The sequence below is a fragment of the Gobius niger genome (assembly GCF_951799975.1).
Source record: "Gobius niger genome assembly, chromosome: 24".
In the NCBI taxonomy this organism is placed as follows: domain Eukaryota; kingdom Metazoa; phylum Chordata; class Actinopteri; order Gobiiformes; family Gobiidae; genus Gobius; species Gobius niger.
Genome location: NC_136875.1, coordinates 328991 through 350652, shown reverse-complemented (window position 1 = coordinate 350652; position 21662 = coordinate 328991). Strand labels below are relative to the sequence as shown.

Below are 21662 nucleotides of genomic sequence, written 5' to 3'. Positions count from 1 at the left end.
CTAAAGTTTGGATCTGATTTACAGTTTGACAAAAAGCTTTTGTGGATTTGACCAGTGAAATGTGACGCTGTTAGGGAATGTGTAGTGCGCACAGAGGGTCGTATGGCAGCTCCGCCGTGATACACCTATACGTCTGTGCGAGCGTGGCTCAATGGTTGGCACACGGACGCAGAGAAAAATGAAACCAATCCGTGGTGAGTCAGCTGCTGCGGGGGCGGGGTGAAGGTGATCAGGGGCCGCTGTCCGAGCATGTGCACTGAGGCGCTGCACGCGCGTCAATGAGCAGGTTTGGCACCTGCCTCGCAGCTGCCTCCCACACAGGCACTGCACCCCCTCCTCCTCCAGGAGCAGCTCCTAAAGCCCCCCTGCCCCCTCGGAGCAGCCCTTAAAGCCCGCTCGTCCACGTCAGCCTTCAGCCTCGGGATGGTGCAGCACAGCGGCCTGGACATTATGTGTCCTAACAAATACTACTCCTCCGAGCGCCAGCGCAGAATGTTCTCCCGCCTGAGCCTCAGTTTGGCGGATTACCCTCCGAAGAACGCTGAGGTGCTGAGTGGACAGTACGGCGTGAATGTGCTGCTGATCGGGGGCGCGCTCATGCTCGCCACCGCCAACCATGGGCCCGTGGTCCAAGAGGAGCACGTGCTGGCCTTCATCAGCGCGCTCATGGCTCTGCAGCTCGCCTGGATGCTCTGGTACATCCTGGTGCGCGACAGGCACGAGAGCACGCGCACGGACAAGGACAAGCACGCCACCACTGTCTGGATCCGAGGTGAGTCTGAACATTACCTCCGCTCTACAGAAATGATGGGTAATGAAATATTCCTCTTCATTGTCTGCTATAAATGTGATGTTGAGTGAGACATTCATAAAGTAGGTAAGCAAGCAGTATTATAAGTTTAGAGCAAAAAACAAGTGTTCTTTTCTTAGCCAGGAACAATACAGTAGAGCCATGCAGTGCTACTTCCTCGCTTCAAATGAATTAACTTTGCTGCCTGGTGAGCAAAGATGACAAACTTTGAGAAAGCTTCTGACTGAAGCACGTTTAATTCGGCATGTTATGTTACTTAGTTTGTGTGTCTGTGGCTTTACAAACAATGCTGGGTTGTTATCTCTCAGAAGGGGTACAATACTGTGTTGGCACGTAGGATGTTCAGCATGTGGGAGTTTCATTAAGTTTAATTTAAATTTAATGACAATTTAATGGCAATCCAAAAAACAAAAAAAATCCCACCCCTCAGACTTAAAGTGTAAAGTGTGGAGTTACTCAGATCCACCTTTCCATTTGCTATGACCAAGGCAGCGGTGCTTTGGCGGTGGTTGTCTGGTGTATTTAGCGATTATCTTCTAGCGCGATGATCCTGATTATTAAAAAATGCAGCGATTGCAGTATTTTTTTTATCACGATTAGTAATTTTATTGTTTATTGCCCATCCCTAGTCTCTGCTTTAGCTCCCGTCTCCACAAGTCTCTGCTTTTGTCTCTGAGGGTCAGGGAGAAGATGATAGCTGCATCTGAAATCGTTTAAATACGCTCAAGGCGCTCCTTCTCATTATCGTTGACCCGGACATGCGTCATTGTTCGCCGAGACAAAGAGCATCCAAATGTGTCAGTGCAGTTAGGACACAGTTAGGAAAGGAGCTGTGAGGCTTCCTTTAATTAAAAGAAACCTAATACCTCCTTTAGCAGTGGAACCTCTGGATTCACACCAAGCGAAAATATTTTTGCTTTCTGTCGCTTAGCTTGTCCTACTTCCTTTGTCCCCTTCTGCGGGAGCACATGGAGGTGGTGTTTGAGACGCAGCTGAAGTGCGTGAGCCAATCGCGTACAGGTGTCTGTCAGACTTCTGTGGTTGGTCGTCCCCCTCAGAAATGGCTCTGTATTTGCATAGAGTTGGATAGATTTCAAACGCTATACAAAAACTGTAACTTCCAGGTTGTTCCTTCCACTGGGTTAGGAAGGTTCAGATTGTCCTGACGTAGAAGGAGCAGCTGAAGCTCCTGTTCCTAACTGCAAAAGGTTCCTCAAGGTAGACCTCATGATGCTGCCTCAAAGCTCAGGGAAGGAGAAGCCGAAAGGTGTATTTGGCCCTTGGCTGGACACTTGTTCAACTGTGAACCTCCTCTCACAGAGTTAGGGAAGGGGAGTGGACGTGGTTGTTTGATGCAGTGGACAGGTTTAGGGTTGGGGTCACGGATTTAAAATTTAAATGTTATAATTGCAATATTCTGTATGTTCCACTACATGTGCTGTTGTCCAAGCCCGTCTGACTTTTCCACCTGATTTGTCATACGGTTCTCACTTTAACTGCACGATGGACACGTCTAAAACAAAAAATTCACTTTGTAATGATTTGACCAGATTTTATCGGAGCAACTGAAGCTTTGACTCTTATCTTTGCTTCTCTTTCGGCTGACTCACCACAGTCACACCAAATGACAGCAGGTCCCACTTTTACTCTTCATGAGGTGGTAGGGGTTGGGTGGAGGGAGGTGGATGTACCATGTTTACTTCTGCAGGTGTGTGGATGGCGAGGGGTTAATGGGGCTGGCCTGAGTTCATATTGACCTGGTCCCCCTCTCCCTCAAGGTGTAGTTTACCTGTAAACTTCGCTGTAGGTTGTAATCCAGATATATGTTTACCTGTTTACCTTTGTCCCGTAAGCGCAGACATGGCCGTGGGGTTTGTGGGGTGGCCTGAGTTCATGTTGACCTGTTTCACCCTCAGGTGGGCTGACTCTGCTGGCGCTGCTATCCCTCATCATGGATGCATTCCGGGTGGGTTACTATGTGGGCTACCGTGGGTGCGTGTCGGCGGTGCTCGGAGCATACCCAGTGATCCACGCCACGCACACCATCGCGCAGGTCAGTTTCCAACAGCGATAATCTTTCAGCAGAAGCAGACTCTCTTTCCTGTTTTTGTCTTAACCCGCTACAAGCCGCATAAAGCTCTCTTTGTTCACTATAATCCCGCCATTGTCCCGTTACGGTTGCGGCCCGCTCTCGCCACCACGTTGATAATCTTTCATCATGTTTTTGCTTCACAGGTGCATTTTCTCTGGTTCCACATTAAAGATGTCATCAAGTCCTTCCAGACGTTTGAAAGGTGCGTGGCCTGAGAACTGCAGCAGTGTCTGTTGAATGTTTGTATGTGAGCTCTCAGTCGTACAGGAGCTTTCCAAAAGACAAGGCACATTTGACCTGTCCTTCAGTGTCTCTGCGTGACACCGGTCTGCAGTAGTGGAAGACCAGAGGCTGATGGGCAAGAACAGCGCTTCTCTTTGGTCCTCCTGGCGGGTGCTGACATTTCTGCGATACCGCCCCTTAGTGGCTACAGACGACTCCAGAGGGTTCATGGCGGGAACCCTCCATTGCTTTTCCATGTGGGGACACGTGTCAAAAACAACCTAAAGCCTGGCTCCAAAGACTTTTATTGTTTCTAAACAATGTGATTCCTCCTTTGACAGCTCCGAGGGTAGTGCCATATTTTAAACCACGTTGATTTAGTTCTGTGGAATTAACTCATCATCTGTACATCCACTACTCTAAAAAAACAGTACAGACTTACACAGCGCTTCTCTACATTAATAGTAATAATAATTATAATAACATACTCACATATTGTGCTTTACACTGTGTTCCAAATTGTTATGCAAATTATATTTTTCTAAGATTTTCTAAATTTTTCAACTCAAATGAGAGTCAGCATAATTTTCAAGTCTTTAACTGGTAGAGGATCATTTAAATGTGGTGGAAAAAAGCTTTAAAGCTTGTAGTTAACTGAAAACGGTAATTTGTTGAATTTGTAGCATTAGGAGGTAATATTTACTGAAATCAAAAGCTATTTCAACAAATAACATCTTAACAGGTCAAGTTATATTTTACCATAGGAGGCCCTTGTGTGATAGCAGCTTCAAAACTCTTAAATCCATTACACTTGTTAGTTTTTGTTTCTACTTGGATTTCTTTGCAGGATGTTAGAATAGCCTCTCAGAGCTGCTGTTTGGATGAAAACTGCCTCCCACCCTCATAGAAGTTTTTTTTGTTGAGGCTCCAAAGGTTCTCAATAGGGTTGAGGTCAGGGGAGGAGGGGGTCCACATCATGAGTTTCTCTTCTTTTATGCCCATAGCAGCCAGTGATGCAGAGGTATTTTTACAGTATGACATGGTGCGTTGTCATGCATGAAGATGATGTTGTTCGGGAAGGCACAGCTCTTCTTTTTGAACCATAGAAGACAGTGGTCAGTCAGAAACGCCACATATTTTTCAAAGGTCATTTTCACACCTTCAGGGAGCCTAAAAGGGCCTAAAGGGGCCGACCAGCTCTCTCACCATGATTCTGGCCCAAAACATGACTCTGCCCCCTCCTTACTGACGTCACAGCCTTGTTGGGACATTGTGGCCATTCACCAACCATCCACTACACCATTGATCTGACCATCCAGGGTTACACGGCCTCATCAGTGAACAAGACTGTTTGAAAATGAGTCCATGTATTTCTGAGCCACTGCAGCTGTTTCTGTTCATCAGCTTCAATTAACAGTTTAGGGGAGGCCGGCTAGAAGGTTAAAGAAGAAGAAGAAGAAGAAGAAGATCTTTATTTATATAGCAAGGTTTATATAGAAGGTTAAATGGTGTTGTGTCTCGGGGCTCTTTGAATCACTGACATTAATCTCAGAGACCTGGGATGATTAGTTTTCAGGTTAAGCCCAGTTAAGGGAAAAACTACTGAAAAAGGGTGTTCCACTTTATTAAGCAGATGATCATTTTCAAGCAATATGGGAAAGAAAAAGGATCTCTCTGCTGATGAAAAGCGTGAAATAGTTGAATACCTTGGTCCAGGTATGAAACCTTCGATATTTCATGAAAGATTACGCGTAATCATCATACAGATAAGAGATTTGTGGATGATTCAGACACACACGGGTTTGTGCAGAACATTAAAAGATGCTACAAAGCAGCATACAGGTATTTGAAGCTGTTGGTGCCTCTGGAGTCTCCCGAACATCAAGGTGTAGGACCCTCCAGAGGCTGCAGTTGTGCATAAATCTTCTATCCGGCCCCCCCTAAACGGTTAGATGAATGCTGATGAACAGAAACGGCTGCAGTGGCTCAGAAATACATGAAGACTCATTTTCAAACAGTCTTGTTCACTGATGAGGCCTTGTAACCCTGGATGGTCAGATGGATGGAGTAGTGGATGGTTGGTGAATGGCCACAATGTCCCAACAAGGCTGTGACGTCAGTAAGGAGGGGGCGGAGCCATGTTTTGGGTCAGAATCATGGTGAGAGAGCTGGTCGGCCCCTTTAGGCCCTTTTAGGCTCCCTGAAGGTGTGAAAATGACCTTTGAAAAATATGTGGTTTCTGACTGACCACTGTCTTCTATGCTACAAAAAGAAGAGCCGTGCTTTCCCTAACAAAATCCTTGCACCATGTCATACTGTAAAGAATACCTCTGCATCACTGGCTGCTATGGGCATAAAAGGAGAGAAACTCATGATGTGGACCCCATCCTGCCCTGACCTCAACCCTGTTGAGAACCTTTGGAGCCTCAACAAAAAACATCTATGATGGTGGGAGGCAGTTTTCATCCAAACGGCAGCTCTGGGAGGCTATTCTGACATCCTGCAAAGGAATCCAAGCAGAAACTGTCCAAAAAGTCACAAATTTAATGGATTTAAGAATTTTGAAGCTGCTTCACACAAGTAAAATATGGTAAAATATAACTTGACCTGTAAATATTTTTTTGATTGAAATAGCTTTTGATTCCAGTAAATATGACCTCCTAATGCTACAAATTCAACAAATGGCCATTTTCAGTTAATTACAAGCTTTGAAATGTATTGAAACTATGAGTTGCATAATAATTAGGAACAGTGGATTTTTTATTTATTTTTTATTTATTTTTGAAAAGAATACTGTTTTCACTTGGAGATTTTTTCAACCACATTTAAATGATCCTTTACCAGTTAAAGACTTGAAAATTATGCTGACTCTCATTTGAGTTGACAATTTAGAAAATCTTAAAAAAAATGTAATTTGCATAATAAATTGGAACGCAGTGTATAACTATCATTCGAATCTATAAACATAGCTAGATCATAGTTATAAACTCATAACCTTCAATTCTAATACTCAGTGTTTTGTAAATCGTATTGTGAGAATTTGAGGTCCAGGTTGATTGCTTCAGTAATTGTCCTTATTCTGCCCTTCTCTTTGTCTTGACTGAGTCCGTATAATACTCATTAGGCCTGAGCGCCATCAGGGCTGGTGAAGGGCCTCTTGTAATGTGCAGAGCGCACAAAACGAGCACGAAGTGGGAACCCTGGGAAAGAATGGAGAAAGCAATGCTAATACGGCCAAACAACATGACGAAACATTTAAAAAAAAATACCTTATCCTTACTGAGACACAAGACTTAGAAGTAATACTCATTGTTTGGGATTGCGAGCGCCTGGTGGTCGGGCTTCTGCCCACGGGGCCCGATCGGGCATAGCCCGAATGGATGACGTGGGCCCGCCCTCCTGTGGACCCACCACCAGCAGAGGGATCCGTAGGGGTCGGGTGCAGAGAGGACTGGGTGGCAGTCGAAGTCATGTGCCTCGACGACCTGGTCTGCGTGTGCAGCTTCTGGCGTTCGGGACATGGAACGTAATTTCGCTGGGGGGGAAGGAGCCTGAGCTTGTGCGGGAGGTTGAGAGAAACCAGCTAGATGTAGTCAAGCTCGCCTCCATGCACAGTTTGGGTTCCGGATCCCAACTCCTGGAGAGAGGCTGGACTCTCCATTTTTCTGGAGTTGCCTGCGGGGAGAGACCGCGGGCAGAGGTGGTTTTGCTCATAACCCCCCAGCTCAGCCGCCACGTGTTGGGAGTTCACCCCGGTGAACTTCGGGTTGGGGACAGGTCTCTCACCGTTGTCTCGGCCTACGGGCCCAACATCGGTGCAGAGTACCCGGCCTTCTTGGAGTACCTGGGAGGGGTACTCGATGGTCCATTGTTCTACTGGGGGACTTCAATGCCCATGTGGGTAACGACAGTGAGACCTGGATGGGAGTGATTGGGAAGAACGGCCTCCCCGATCTGAACCCGAGTGGTGTTCTGCTATTGGACTCAATAAGTGCACGTGGCACCAGGACACCCTAGGCAGGAGGTCGATGATCGACTTTGTAGTTGTGTCGTCTGATCTCCGGCTGTGTGTCTCGGACACTCGGGTGAAGAGAGGGGCTGAGCTGTCAACTGATCACCACCTGGTGGTGAGCTGGATCCGCTGGCAGGGGAGGAAGCCGGTCAGACCTGGCAGGCCCAAGCGTGTTGTGAGGGTCTGTTGGGGAACGTCTGGCGGATCCCTCTGTCAGTGGGGTCTTCAACTCTGGAAGAGCTTCACCCAGATCCCGAGGGAGGCGGGGGACATGGAGTCCGAGTGGACCCTGTTCTCCTCCTCCATTATCGATGCGGCTGCTCGCAGTTGTGGCCGTAAGGTCTCTGGTGCCTGTCGCGGCGGTAATCCCCGAACCCGGTGGCGGCGCCCGGAAGTAAGGGATGCCGTCAAGCTGAAGAAGGAGTCCTACCTGGCCTTGTTGGCTTGAGGGACTCCGGAGGCAGCTGAGAGGTACCGACAGGCCAAGCGTGCTGCAGCTCGTGCGGTCGCGGAGGCAAAAACTCGGATCTGGGAGGAGTTCGGAGAAGCCATGGAGGAGGACTATCGGTTGACCTCGCAGAGATTCTGGCAAACCATCCGGCGCATGAAGGAGGGGGAAGCAGTGCTTCACCAACACTGTTTACAGTGCGGGTGGGGAGCTGCTGACCTCGACTGGGGATGTTGTCCGGCGGTGGAAGGAGTACTTCGAGGATCTCCTCAATCCCATCATCACGTCTTCCGATGAGGAAGCAGAGGCTGGGGACTCGGAGAGGGGCTGGCCCATCACCCAAGCTGAAGTCACCATGGTGGTTAGAAAGCTCCTTGGTGGCAAGGCTCCGGGGGTGGATGCGATTCGTCCTGAGTACCTTAAGTCTGTCCAGTGCCCCTGGTTTGGCAGACCGGGGTGGTGGTTCCTCTCTTTAAAAAGGGGGATCGGAGGGTGTGCTACAATTACAGAGGGATCACAGCCTCCCCGGTAAGGTCTACTCCAGGGTGCTGGAGAGGAGGATCCGGCTGATAGTCGAACCTTGGATCCAGGAGAAACATTGCGTTTTTTGTTGCATCAGTTTGCATCAGCAGTGATGCGGTCGCTGTATCGGTCTGTCGTGGTGAAGAGGGAGCTGAGTCGGGGGCAAAGCTTGCGATTTACCGATCGATCTACGTTCCCACTCTCACCTATGGTCATGAGATTTGGGTAATGACCGAAAGGACAAGATAGCGAATACAAGTAGCCAAAATTTGTTTCCTTCACAGGGTGGCTGGGCGCACCCTTCGAGATCGGGTGAGAAGCTCAGTTACCCGGGAGGAGCTTGGAGTAGAGTCGCTGCTCCTTCACGTCGAAAGGAGCCAGCTGAGGTGGCTAGGGCATCTGTTTCGGATGCCTCCACGTTTGCGATGTCAACAAGCGTCATGTCCGATCAAGAGTTTTATTCAATGTCTTTTTTTTTATCTTGCTGTTGCGTCTGCTGCTGTTGGTGCCAGGTTAAGTCTCTGCCACAGGTGAAGTCAGTCCGTGTTCATCAGGGACAGAAGGCAATAATGGACATCAGGGCCTGCACTCACACCGTTCTTTACCGAGTTGATGTTGTTTAACAGTATTGTGATCTGGCGTATCTCTCATGTCTGTGTAGATTTGGGGTGATCCACGCCGTCTTCACCAACCTCCTGCTGTGGTGCAGCGGAGTCATGTCTGAGGCCGAACATTTCCTCAAGAACCACATGAAGAGGCTGTCAGCAGTCGCCGGGGGCAACCACAGCACCGGTACGTCCCATAATGGACAATGAGCTTTGTCTGGTCAAAGGGTCAGGTCATAAATCGTGAAGAGAAAGGACCAGTGCAGAAAACACAATTCATGAGTATTTATATGAAACAAATCCTTATCGGCCATTACATTTGTGGGGCCACGGTTTTGGACTGGGTTTTTGACTACAGTAAGAACAGGGGGCAGTGCTGAGTCGTAACGGAATACAAATATTTAGAATACTCCTTTTGAATATCAACTGTATCCGGTAGTTACTCTTTAATTTGAGCGTATTTAAAATAGTTACATTCTTAAAATCAAAGGAATACGTTGCGGCACTCAATCCTTTCTTTTCCTTTTCATATTTATAACAAAAATCAGCCGTGAAAAAGTTTAGTTCCATATAGTTCTGGGATGTGATGTTCGTAAAGTGCTTTTTGAAAAAGTGTTGAAACAGACTGCATCTTTTTCAACGCCGTGTATTTTCCCATACAAAAACAATGTATTTGCGCATTACATTCACGCATTCCTACCTCTTGGTATGAGTCCAAGAGGTAGCAATGCCTGGGCCTAATAATACATTTCTATATCTCTCTGCCTGTCCCTGCTTTTTCTGCTGTTGCTAGTGTCTTGTCTGACTTATCTTCATTTTTCTCCGGACTCTCTGCTTGCTGTGCTCCTAAACCGGCTAACCATGGAATTGATCAACTAGTCTCTCAATGCAATGGACAAGATTTTTTCACAAAGAAATGGGGCGGTGGGAGAGTCTACTTGTCCAGAGGGGACGTTTCCGGCCGGGTATGGGATCGACTCGTGGAATAAGTGTAAGGTCGTATGTCTGGCCCCCCTCTCTGTGGGAGATGTTGAAGATATTTATCTTTTTGGGCTTATGGTAAAGGGTACTTACTGGACTAGGAGTTACCCTAGTTTATCGCAAAGTTGGCAAAATGGCAGCAAAAAAGGAGACCCCCTGCTGTCAATCGAAATGAAAGAACGTTTTGAAGCAGTACGCGCCAATATGATGGAGTTACAACAGAAAGGCCCTTTCTTCTCATTACGAAGAAGGATTAAGGAAGATGAAGATGTATTACATCTTGGCAAAGTCAGGGGAGATGTCTCGGGAGGTCTTGGGACAGATATCGGGGCTTTGCAGAACTTTGGATTGACTGAGAAGGCCACTACCTGCGGATGTCTTAATAATGTCAAAGACCAGTGAAAAGCACATTGATTTTTGAAGTTAAAAAACGGAATCATGGAACACAGGAGAGTAGCTGGGCCGTTATCTTCCCTGAGCAATGTCAACATCTCCCACCAAGGCCAAGCCACGGGTGAAAGGACTGATGGGACTGACTCCGGCCGATACACGGACATAAACATTTCCAGCTTTTTCTGTGGAGAAGCCTCATTGCTGCACAACACGAAGTGTCCCGCCCCATCCTACTGCCCTCCCTCTGAGTCTGCCTCGCTACTATCCCCCCACCACCCCTCCTATCTATCTATCTATCTATCTATCTATCTATCTATCTATCTATCTATCTATCTATCTATCTATCTATCTATCTATCTATCTATCTATCTATCTATCTATCTATCTATCTATCTATCTATCTATCTATCTATCTATCTATCTATCTATCTATCTATCTATCTATCTAAACGGACTTTACATTTCAAACTAAATCTCAAAGTGCTGCTATACAAAGCGTGAAATCAACTTTACAGCATAAAACATTTTAAAGACCCAGAGCAAATTGTGCTTCTTGAAAGACTCCACGGCTCCGCAGCCTGAAAAGACCTGTCCCCCATTGTGCTAGATACCCATTTATACAACTTGTATGAAAAAGGGTGGAGTTACAGGGCAGCAAAGACAGCTCTGAAACGACATGAACCATCACTTAGTCTTACCAGTTTATTGTCTTATCGGTATTATCTTTGTTGTTATCTGGTTACAGATCTCTCTCAGCCGCACTGTAACTGCTCGACCGGCACCTGCTCCATCTTCGCCAACAGCCTGTATTACCTGTACCCCTTTAATGTGGAGTATCACATATTCGTGTCAGCCATGCTGTTTGTGATGTGGAAGAACATTGGGCGCTCGGTGGACGCTCAAAGCAGCAGACGGAGTGGGCCGGCGCAGAGCCGCGGGCTGAGCGTGGGGCCAGCGCTGGGGCTGGTGGCTCTGGCCAGTACTATCGCGGTGCTTGTTGTGTACCTCACTCACGTGGAGCAGTCGGTCAAGACGCGGCGTGCCGCCGTTGCCATGTTCTACATCTACGGCATCGTGATGCTCCTCAGTATGTGCGGTGCAGCGGCTGCTGGACTGCTCATCTACCGGGCACAGCACTGCCCCTTGGACACATCGGAGAACCCGGCGCGACAGTTGGACACGCAGCTGTTGTTCGGCTCGTCCGTGGGGGCATGGCTTATGTCATGGTGTAGCATCGTGGCAGTTCTGAGCGGGGGCAGTAAAGCACCGCACCGCTGGACCAACGGCGTCTACTCTCTGCTACTGGTGCTGGAGAAGTATGTCCAGAACCTGTTCATCATCGAGTCTCTGTACCGCCAGGAGGGGGAGGGGCTTCCCGCCACGCCCGATCTGCCCGCCGCCCCTGACTTGCCCACCGTGCCCGAGGTCTTTTCTGTCACCTCTTCTATGGCTCCCCGTTACAGCGGCATCATAAACGGCGCTTATGACTCTGCAGAGCGCTCGCTGGAGGACGTGGAGGATGGTGCGCAGGTTTACAGCCGGAAACCCTCTCAGGTTCCTCTGCCTGTGGGCACCGCGCTGCCTTCGCCACCACCCTGGCTGAAGAGGAAGGTCCTCAAAAACATCGCCCTGTTCCTCACCATGAGCAACGTCTGTGTGAGTCCCTCCCCCTATGAGGCTCCTCCCCCTAGTCCCGAGACCCCTCCCCCACTCCTGAGGCTCTTCTCCTACTTCTGAGGCTCTTCCCTCTAGTCCTGAGGCTTGTCCTGAAGCTCCTCCCTCTATTCCTGAGGCTCCTCGCCTTACTTCTGAGGCCCCCTCCCCTTACTCCCTCCTTTACTCCTGAGGCTCCTTCCCTTACACCTGAGGTCCCTCTTCTACTCTTGAGGCTCCTCCTTCTACTCCTGAGGCCCCTCCTCTACTCCTGAGGCTCCACTCCCACTCTCGTTTGGAGAATTGTGCCATCTTAATGTTGGCTTTGAAAAAAAAATATTGAAAAAAAAGTTTATACATTTATCTTAATAAATATCACTAAGACGCATTTAGTGAACTCCACTATCCTTAAGGTTTATCCTTAATTTGGAGTAGTTTAATAGTGGAGCTCCACTGATCACATGACTCTCTATTGGCTATGTTTAGACCCTCTTGAAAATATTACACTTGTACAAATGTTCCTATGTCAATATTAATACCAGGCTCACATTGACCACTGAACGGCTTCTGCATGTATTCCATACAGTTTTCTTGTAAACTGTGACTTGCATAGAGTACAGTTTTGTGTACGGCTTGTTTACGGTGCGGAGCTGTCATGACTTCACAGGGTTTCCTGCGATAACAACTTTGTACATAAGAAAGAGCACATTAATGTTGGGAAAAAGACGTAGATAAGGACGCATCCGCACACCCAGGAGGCAAACACCATCTCACTCTTTCAGACATTTATTACTGCTGCAACGTTTCAGTCAAGGGACCTTCGCAGGCTTGAGGAGTCAGGTATTTTATAACTGCCCCCAACAAATCACAACCAATCAGGTATAGGCTGTGGGTGATCTCAAACGAATGACCCATGAAAAAATCCTTTTCAACATGTAATTACAGCAAATATTATGGATCAAAACATTTTCATTATTATTTGGATGAGTTTGATATTTAAAACATTGGGGAGTGGGGGAAAAGACAAAGCAAACTTAGAATTCTCTGTCAGAAGTCCAGCTAATCCACTCCATGCTGCTCCTTTCTGAATTTCTGCTCAGAAGTCCACATGATCCAAAAACAGTGATAGTTTTCCTCCGTCAAGGTGAACAAATATTCTCCTAACCCGCCTGCATCTCCGTGGCCGGTTGTTTCTGTTTTGCCGTATTGTTTACATGAGCCAAGTGAGCGCAGGCTAGTAGCGGCCCTCTCCAGAAACAGGCTTCTTGCAGATTCTTCCCGTTGCGCCGTACGGCCTCAGTAACCGGAGCTGCGCTGTGCGGGGCTAATGTGAGCCACCAACATTTATTTAAATTACTTTGAATCAGTTGCAGTGTAGCTTCTGCAAGGAATCCAATGTGAGCCGGGGGTAAAGGTGAACCTGTTCTGACTCTGAGGCTCCTACTCCTGATGCCCCTCCTCTTGTACTTCAGTGTATCATGACTCTGATGTTTCTCTCCTGCAGATGTGGAAGGATGTTATTCCATTATCATTATTATTTTAAGTCACACAATGCTTTTATTAATTTTGTACACTTTGTTTTTATCGTCATTTTTACTGTAGCACTTGGATTTGTTGGCAAATGTAAAGTGTGCTATAGATAAAAGTATTTATTATGAAATTATTTTAAATAGTGTTAATTGTTACCATTAGGGGGGCCCTATAGGATCCACACAACAACAAGGGCCAGGGGATTACATGGTGCATCAGTTTTGTTTGTGGCGTTTTCATTTTTCTGATTGTCTGTAGGTACTTTTACACTTTTTTGAAACTTTCACCAAACAGACCATTACTTATCTGAATCTGCAAAGAACCCCACTCCAAACAGCACCTGTCCAGGATAGAGAGTACCCCTGCTCCTCCTCTTTCTAATAGTTTTCTGTATATTTATGGTTCACAGATGTGGATCCTCCCTGCGTTCGGCTGCAGACTTGTGTTCATACGTGTTTGTATAGGTTTATGTTTTATACGTGTTCTATCTTTATCTCTGACAGATGTGGATCCTCCCTGCGTTCGGCTGCCGGCCGCAGTACGACAACGGTCTGGAGGAGCAGATCTTTGGTTTCACCATCTGGACGACGGTTCTGAACTTTGCCATTCCTCTGAACCTGTTTTACCGAATGCACGCTGTGGCCTCGCTGTTCGAGGTGTTCCGTCGTGTCTGAGACGCACACCTTTGTCCAGGCCAGAGGTCGGAGACTACGGCTGATGATGAGGATGTTATTCCATATTGGATGTTTATACCGAAACAAAAACTTTCCTGTCTTTAGTTTCACCTTAAAAAGAAGACAACAGCATCAAAACTCATCCAGTTTTTAGTGATTTTAAAACATGATACAAATGTCTACTATGACTCATCTGTTACTCGTCTGAAGCCACAGTCTAAACCAGTGGTTCTCAACTGGATGGTGAGGACCAAAAGTGGATCACAATCTTTGAATATTCATGTAGAGAAAAAGTGTCGAATCACTACTTGAGTCTGTTAAAATGACTGTTATCATGTTTTGACCATAATTTCAGCTTCTTTGGCTTATTTAATGCTTACTCAACAACGATGTGTGAGAAAAAGACAATATTTGACATGATATTTTTTAAGTCGTAGTTGGGTCTCTGCTCGTCATCCCGGGGGATTGTGAGTATCAATGCCGTACCAGTTGAGAACCACTGGACTAAACCATTCTGATAAAGACACAAGAGACAGATTCCCATACGCGATGCCTACTGCATGAAGTTTGGGCCACTTAACGAGAAACTCTCCTCAGGCCACGCCCTGAGCACGGAGAGGGGGAGAGTGCAGCTATGGAGTGTCACAACTGTTCCGGTTTTGGAAGATAAACTCGGTGCTGAAACATGTTTCTGTAAATGTGTAAAATAAAAGTATTTTCAGATCCTGTGTGGGTTGTGTCACTGTGAGGAGAACTTTCCACTACAATAACTGCTACTACTGCTACATCTCTAATCCTAGTAAGTTCCAAGGTAACGTATGATAAACAGTACAGTGCAGATTCGCTCTCATTAGGCTCCAATCATCTTGGACACCATTTTGTCTGTTCTGTGCGGAGAGCAGATACAGGAGAATATGAATGTGCTTTCTTTGATGGAGATGTAGATGGTCACCTACAGTCCCCAGGTCAAAGCTCTTGAATAAACTCTAGATAGAACATTGCCATAGTAACATTGTAACAAATGGCAATTCTGGCAGCCATATTGTGCAATGTAAATCAACTCATTTTTGTATCTTTTGTATCTTTTCTAAATACTGCAACAAAGAAAATGAAGTTTTGCTTTGTAGCAGAGTGAGGTTTTTAGTGTGCCAGAGAGGAGGTTTTAGCTTAGTTCAGTTACAGATAGAAGGACCACAGGTTTGTTTAACTGATTGACAGAGACATTTATTTAAGAATGTTCATAATTTAATAATATTTTAAATAATGTGAGCCACAACATGGCAGATGACCCGGTAAATACATTTGACAGTCTATATTTCAGAGTGGCACATATACACTGCGTTCCAAATTATTATGCAAATGACATTTTTCTAAGATTTTCTAAATTGTCTACTCAAATGAGAGTCAGCATAATTTTTAAGTCTTTAACTGGTAGAGGATCATTTAAATGTGGTGGAAAAAATTTCCTAGTGACAACAGTATTTTTAAAAAAAATAAATATAGTAAAAACCTCAAAATCCACTGTTCCAAGTTATTATGCAACTCTTCGTTTCAATACATTTTAAAGCTCGTAATTAACTGAAAATGGTCATTTGTTGTATTTGTAGCATTAGGAGGTCATATTTACTGAAATCAAAAGCTATTTCAATCAAAAAAATATTAACAGGTCAAGTTATATTTTAACATAGGAGCCCTTGTGTGAGAGCAGCTTCAAAAGTCTTAAATCCATTAAAATTGTAAGTTTTTGGACAGTTTCTGCTTGGATTCCTTTGCAGGATGTCAGAATAACCTCCCAGAGCTGCTGTTCTGATGAAAACTGCCTCCCACCCTCATAGAAGTTTTTTTTGTTGAGGCTCCAAAGGTTCTCAATAGGGTTGAAGTCAGGGGAGGAGGGGGTCCACATCATGAGTTTCTCTCCTTTTATGCCCATAGCAGCCAGTGATGCAGAGGTATTCTTTGCAGTAGGACATGGTGCGTTGTCATGCATGAAGAGGATGTCGTTAGGGAAAGCACGGCTCTTCATTTTGTAGCATAGAAGACAGTGGTCAGTCAGAAACTCCACATATTTTTCAGAGGTCATTTTCACACCTTCAGGGAGCCTAAAAGGGCCTAAAGGGGCCGACCAGCTCTCTCCTCATGATTCTGGCCCAAAACATGACTCCGCCCCCTCCTTACTGATGTCACAGCCTTGTTGGGACATTGTGGTCATTCACCAACCATCCACTACTCCATTGAGTTAACCATCCAGGGCTACACGGTGCTCATCAGTGAACAAGACTGTTTGAAAATGAGTCCTCATGTATTTCTGAGCCACTGCAGCCGTTTCTGTTCATCAGCTTCAATTAACCGTTTAGGGGAGGCCGGATAGAAGGTTTATGCACAACTGCAGCCTCTGGAGGGTCCTACACCTTGATGTTTGGGGGACTCCAGAGGCACCAGCAGCTTCAAATACCTGTCTGCTGCTTTGTAGCATCTGTTCTCCTAATCTGATGTGTTTGTCTGGCAGAAACCGTCCATATTGTGCCTTTATCGGCACAAAACGGAGTGTGCTCTGAATCATCCACAAATCTCTTATCTGTATGATGATTAAGCTTAATCTTTCATGAAATATCGAAGGTTTTCATACCTAGACCAAGGCATTCAACTATTTCACGCTTTTCATCAGCAGAAAGTCCCTTTTTCTTTCCCATATTGCCTGAAAATGATGATCTGCATAATAAAGTGGAACACCCTTTTTCAGTAGTTTTTCCCTTAACTGGGCTTAACCTGAAAACTAATAATCCCAGGTCTCTGAGATTTATGTCAGTGATTCATAGAGCCCCAAGACACGATACCATCCATGAGTTTCATTATTATTGCTTTTTTTTAACCTTTTTGACACAAAAATCCAATTTGCATAATAATTTGGAACGCAGTGTACATCGCCAGTCCATAAACAAAAAATTAATATCTGTGTCCATTATGTTAAATGTCCTCATTCCCGTTTCCCCAACGCTTTTACCTCCAGTCAGTAGGCAGGAGACTCCACGGAGTCGTGTGGAGGTGGATAAATAAGCATTTATCCACCTCCACACGACTCTGTGGAGTGATCTGGACCATGCACCTGAAGCAAACATGAGCGCTCTGTTGCAGCAGACGACGTGGAAGATGTACAGGTAGGGGCAGACGTGAGGACCGAACATCCACTAAAAGGAAACGCTCACCGCCCGCAGGAGCCTAAGATCATTTACACAGTACATAGTTGGTGATCTACATGTACTTGGTTATAGCCGAGTCTAAGCAACATAATGCCATCACATACTGATAGTTGGTGTCAGTATCTGCGCCACTCAAATGTGGCCAACCCAACGCACGTAACCGGAGTCCAGGGCCATCGCCATGCAAGAGACAACAACGACCCATTAACCTCACGCAAGTTGATTTACACATTTCTCAAGACGTGCCGACGATTCCCCACAGCACTGCCCGGTCACTGGCCTCGACGGCTTTACACAATGACCCCAGTGCGCCTCATCATCCTCTTAGCTCGGTCTCCAGTGTTGCAGCTACCACGGGGCGTGAAGTCGGAGGGTGGAAGGTCAGGTGAGGGGACGAACGTAGGTAGTAACATAAGTAGCAACGCCCTTTTATAGGTGGGTGTGCAGGACAGACAAATTAGCTTTAGGACATACAGGTAAGTTCAATTGAAAAAGGGCACAAGTGTTCTCAATGTATTTGTTTCATTTCAAAAGTATGCTTACCGTAAATTCTGCACCCCATTACCGGCCGGGTCTCTAATAGTGGCCCGGTTCGTTGCTGGCGGAGGTAAAAAAGAGCTGGTCTCTAATTTAGGCCGGGGCTATTATTAGAACCTACAAATATTCCCCAGAGGAATTTGTCTCATACTACTGTAGTGTAAATGAGAACTCATGTGCAGGAAGCAAACGGAAACCCGGCCAATGGGGAACGCTGCGGATCCGAGCGTAACTTTGACAGTTAGTCACTTTTCAAACCTCCTGTGACTATATTTGGAAACAAGCAACAAATGTTGTGTGACCCTCCAGGGTTTTAATAAAGTCACCATCGTGTCTTCAAAGCACGTCCAGCTGCTCCGTGTGCAGGTCAGTCCCACGCCTCAAAATAACTCCTCTGATCGGCGCGAGTGTCTCGTCTTCTCTCAGGTCTATTTTATGATCAATCACAAACACAAACCCTCCGTCTAAACTCAACTGTACACAAGATAACAACAAATAATAATAAATAAATGAATAATAATAAGTCCCTAAGACAATTGTCCCTACAAAATAAAAGGCGTCAATGTTCCAGCTGCTGGAAGAGTGTTTGAAATGTTAGTTAATAAATGAACCAAATATTATAGGTTCAGGTCCGTTTTGCTCAAATAGAAATAAAGGCCTGTCTCTAATTTTGGCCTGGTTCCCATAAAGGCCAGGGGCCTCATTTATCAAGCTTGCTGCGCACAAAATGAGACCAAAACTTTGCGTAGCCCCTAGTACGTAGCTAGGCTTCTTGTATTTGTTTGAAGTTGAGCAGCAAAGGCAGAAAAAAACCTGTATAACCTAGCTGTAAAAGGAAGTCATTTTTGGAGGTAGCTGAACGAAGTGAGAAAGTGGAAGAGAACGGAGCCGATCTATCTGGGACATTGTTTACAGCAATGGCGTGTGCTAAAGGAGCTAAAGAGGCTGAAGACGCTAAACTTCTGCTGGACTGGTAAATTCTGTTTAATTTTGGAGTAAGTACTGTATTTTGTTAATTAGTCAAGACGTAAAGTCGAAAACATATAAAGTTGTATGTTGACAACTAAGGGAACGCAGGTCAACATGCAACCTGTATAATATATGCATAAATAGTAAAACATACATAAAGTAAAAGATTATAAATAGTGAAGCGATAGGTCATGTATTTATTTAAAAGCCATGTTCATGGTAAGGTCATAAAAAGGTATTTACATTGTTAAAAATATCTTATTTCATTTATTTTTCTTACTTATGTGAAAAGTGTGTTTTCCTAAGTGGATATAGTCTGTGAAGGTGACATAGGTTCTTGTGGAGCAACGTGAGAGAGCAACTGGTTAGATCTGATTGGGTCAGGGCAGAGACAGCATCGTCGTGAGAGTAGCTTGTTCTTCGTAAGCCTTTTTCAGAGTAAGTTTTGTTCGGCTAAACCACTGTTTCTTTTTGTTGAAGTCATTAAGAAGTCGGACGCTGTGTAGCTTCAGCGCGAAGCTTCAGGACTACTGAGGCTGCCGTTTCGCTAACCTCGTGGGACAAAAAAGCTAACAGAGGATCGCTACCGGACTGGACAACGAAGTGCGGACCCCAGATAGTCACGCTCAGAGCACTGGTGCGTTCAGTTGGGGAATTCATGGGAACGCTCGTTCAACTGGGGAAGACGACTGGGGAACTCGGGTCAAAACAAGCTTCCCGACTTCAGCACCTGACGCGGAAATCAGCAGATTTGTTCTTTTATCGTCTAAAGTAGAGGTGTCAAACTGATTTTAGGTCGCAGGCCGAAATGAAGCCCCCACGACGGGTCGCGGGCCGCATATAATAGAGAACAATTTTCCCAATAAATGAATAATAATAAGCTGTGATTTGGTCAAAGCCCCAACTTGACTGTAGATTCATGAATACACTTAATACACTCAAAGTACTACATAGTAGTCATTATTCATTTACTCCACACTCGGTGGTGGTAAGCTGTTATTGAAGCCACAGCTGTCCAGGGGCAGACTGTCCATTTACCATGTGGCTATATAATGTGGCGTTCAAATCCTGAGCTCTTATTATGTCAGTGCCCTCTGCAGGGGCCGGATTAAATCAGCTCGGGCCTGATCCGGTGTATGTCAACACCCCTGGTCTAAAGGAAAAAGAGAAAAACACGGCCACGCCTTCCCCTGCTCATTTCTCTGTCAAAACAGCGGCACAAACAACTCATGTCATGGCCACAGCCCCACACACGAAACAGCACAACTTTATATCACCAAAAGTTCACAACAACCACCTTTTCAAGCTACATTTCAACCGCGAACAGAGTTTAGCGGTTCAGCTTCACTTCGCCGCTAACGGCGGCTAGCCTTTCTCCGCTCTCTCCGCTCGCGTCTCTGTTTAGTTTTTGAGACGCTAACACATTTAAATGATAAACTCAGCTAAGCGCTAATCAATGCTAAAAGACCGTTTTTATTTGATGACATCAAAATCCCCACTTTCCCACATAAAAACCTCATGAACACAAACCAACTGGGGACAATGACATCACATCTCGGGAAAACGAGTTCCCCAGTCCACATGAATGCACCATACCTCTGGCAACGTGGGAAACGAAGACAAGTCACTGCGGATCGGGTGTGGACCACGCACCTTCATCGCCTTTGTACTGCTGTATCTGGACCCCCGAGCTGCCCTCAACGGAGTCGAGGACGACCCCTTACCTGGACCAATATAGTGGGACGTTTACACAAGGTACTCTGCGATGTTAACATTATCTTCAGAGTTACGAGGTCGGAGGCAGCTGCCATATGGAGGGAGAGGGATTGCCGAGATCTTTGCAGCGGATCAAGAACTTTGTTGCTCTTGACACTCTTGTCACTCTTGATAGGCACGTGTCCATAAAGAAATATCTCTGTGAAAAACATCCAGATATTGAACATCTCTTCAACATATGGCACGTTGCTAAAGGTGAACAACTAACTTTTTATTATAATGAGACAAGGCTCACATGTATATTATTCATTTCAGGGCTCAAGAAAAAGTTGCAGGCTGCTTCCCAGTTGAAGCCCTGTTGTCTCGTCTCCTCCACATGAACGTGAGCTGGAGCTGGACAAGCTCCAGTCAGTGGTGTACCATATTCAAAATCAGCATCAGGGATTCCCTGGACGTTTCACCAGATGCCTTCATGGTCCTCTTCAGGGGCAGAAAGCTTGGCTTCAACCTTGTAATCTTTCACTCTCCTAATGCTTGAATATATCTAAGTATATATTTATTGATATGTGTCACATTATGAGCTGCAATTACATGTCATATTAATTGTATTGTTCACTTCAGGTACAGAAGCTGCAATGGAAATGGAGAGGATAGTTTGCAACCCCAGACTTCTCAAGGATATTTGTCAACTTTCTTCTTCCTACCAAACATCTACCATTGAGGTATTTCACAGTTCATTGAACCACTTTGCTCCAAAGATGATCTCCTTTTCTTTCAGTGGAATGGAATGCAGGTAAACAGCTCTATTATTCACAGTGTCTGCATACACTGGTGTATGAATGAGAGTGAATGGGTGACTGGTTCCTGTTCCTCTGAGTGCCTAAAGCAGGTGGAAAGACGCTAGCTACGTAAATATTGTTAATGATACTTCATACTACTTAAAATCTCCTCCTAGAACCGCCACCTTAATGTGGTGGGGGGGTTTGAACACCCGAATGATCCTGGAGCTCTGTTGTCCGGGGCTTCATGCCCCTGGTAGGGTCTCCCATGGCAAACAGGTCCTCGGTGACGGGTCAGACAAAGAGCGCAATGTGATTTGGGCAGCTCCAACAGCTGCCCCCACAACGTGGAAACGGAAATGTGGAAGAAGATGGATGGATGGATGGATGGATGGATGGATGGATGGATGGATGGATGGATGGATGGACTACTAAAAAAACTTCACAGTTGTGCTCATACGTTTACATACTCTGGAAGATTTCCTTTTTTCAACCATTAACCATGAGTGAAAAAAAAGTTG

The 21662-nt window shown here is 45.8% G+C and overlaps 1 protein-coding gene across 1 annotated transcript; it reads left to right on the top strand.

Moving 5' to 3' along the window:
• Positions 1-423: 423 nt before the first annotated feature.
• otop1 (otopetrin 1) lies at positions 424-14271 on the top strand (the record flags this gene model as incomplete). Its single annotated transcript, XM_079582108.1, has 6 exons — positions 424-772; positions 2728-2864; positions 3047-3105; positions 8769-8899; positions 10832-11742; positions 13773-14271. 6 exons carry the CDS (start codon positions 424-426, stop codon positions 13941-13943), a joined length of 1758 nt encoding a protein of 585 aa, XP_079438234.1. The 3' UTR covers positions 13944-14271.
• Between the last annotated feature and the right edge of the window lie 7391 nt (positions 14272-21662).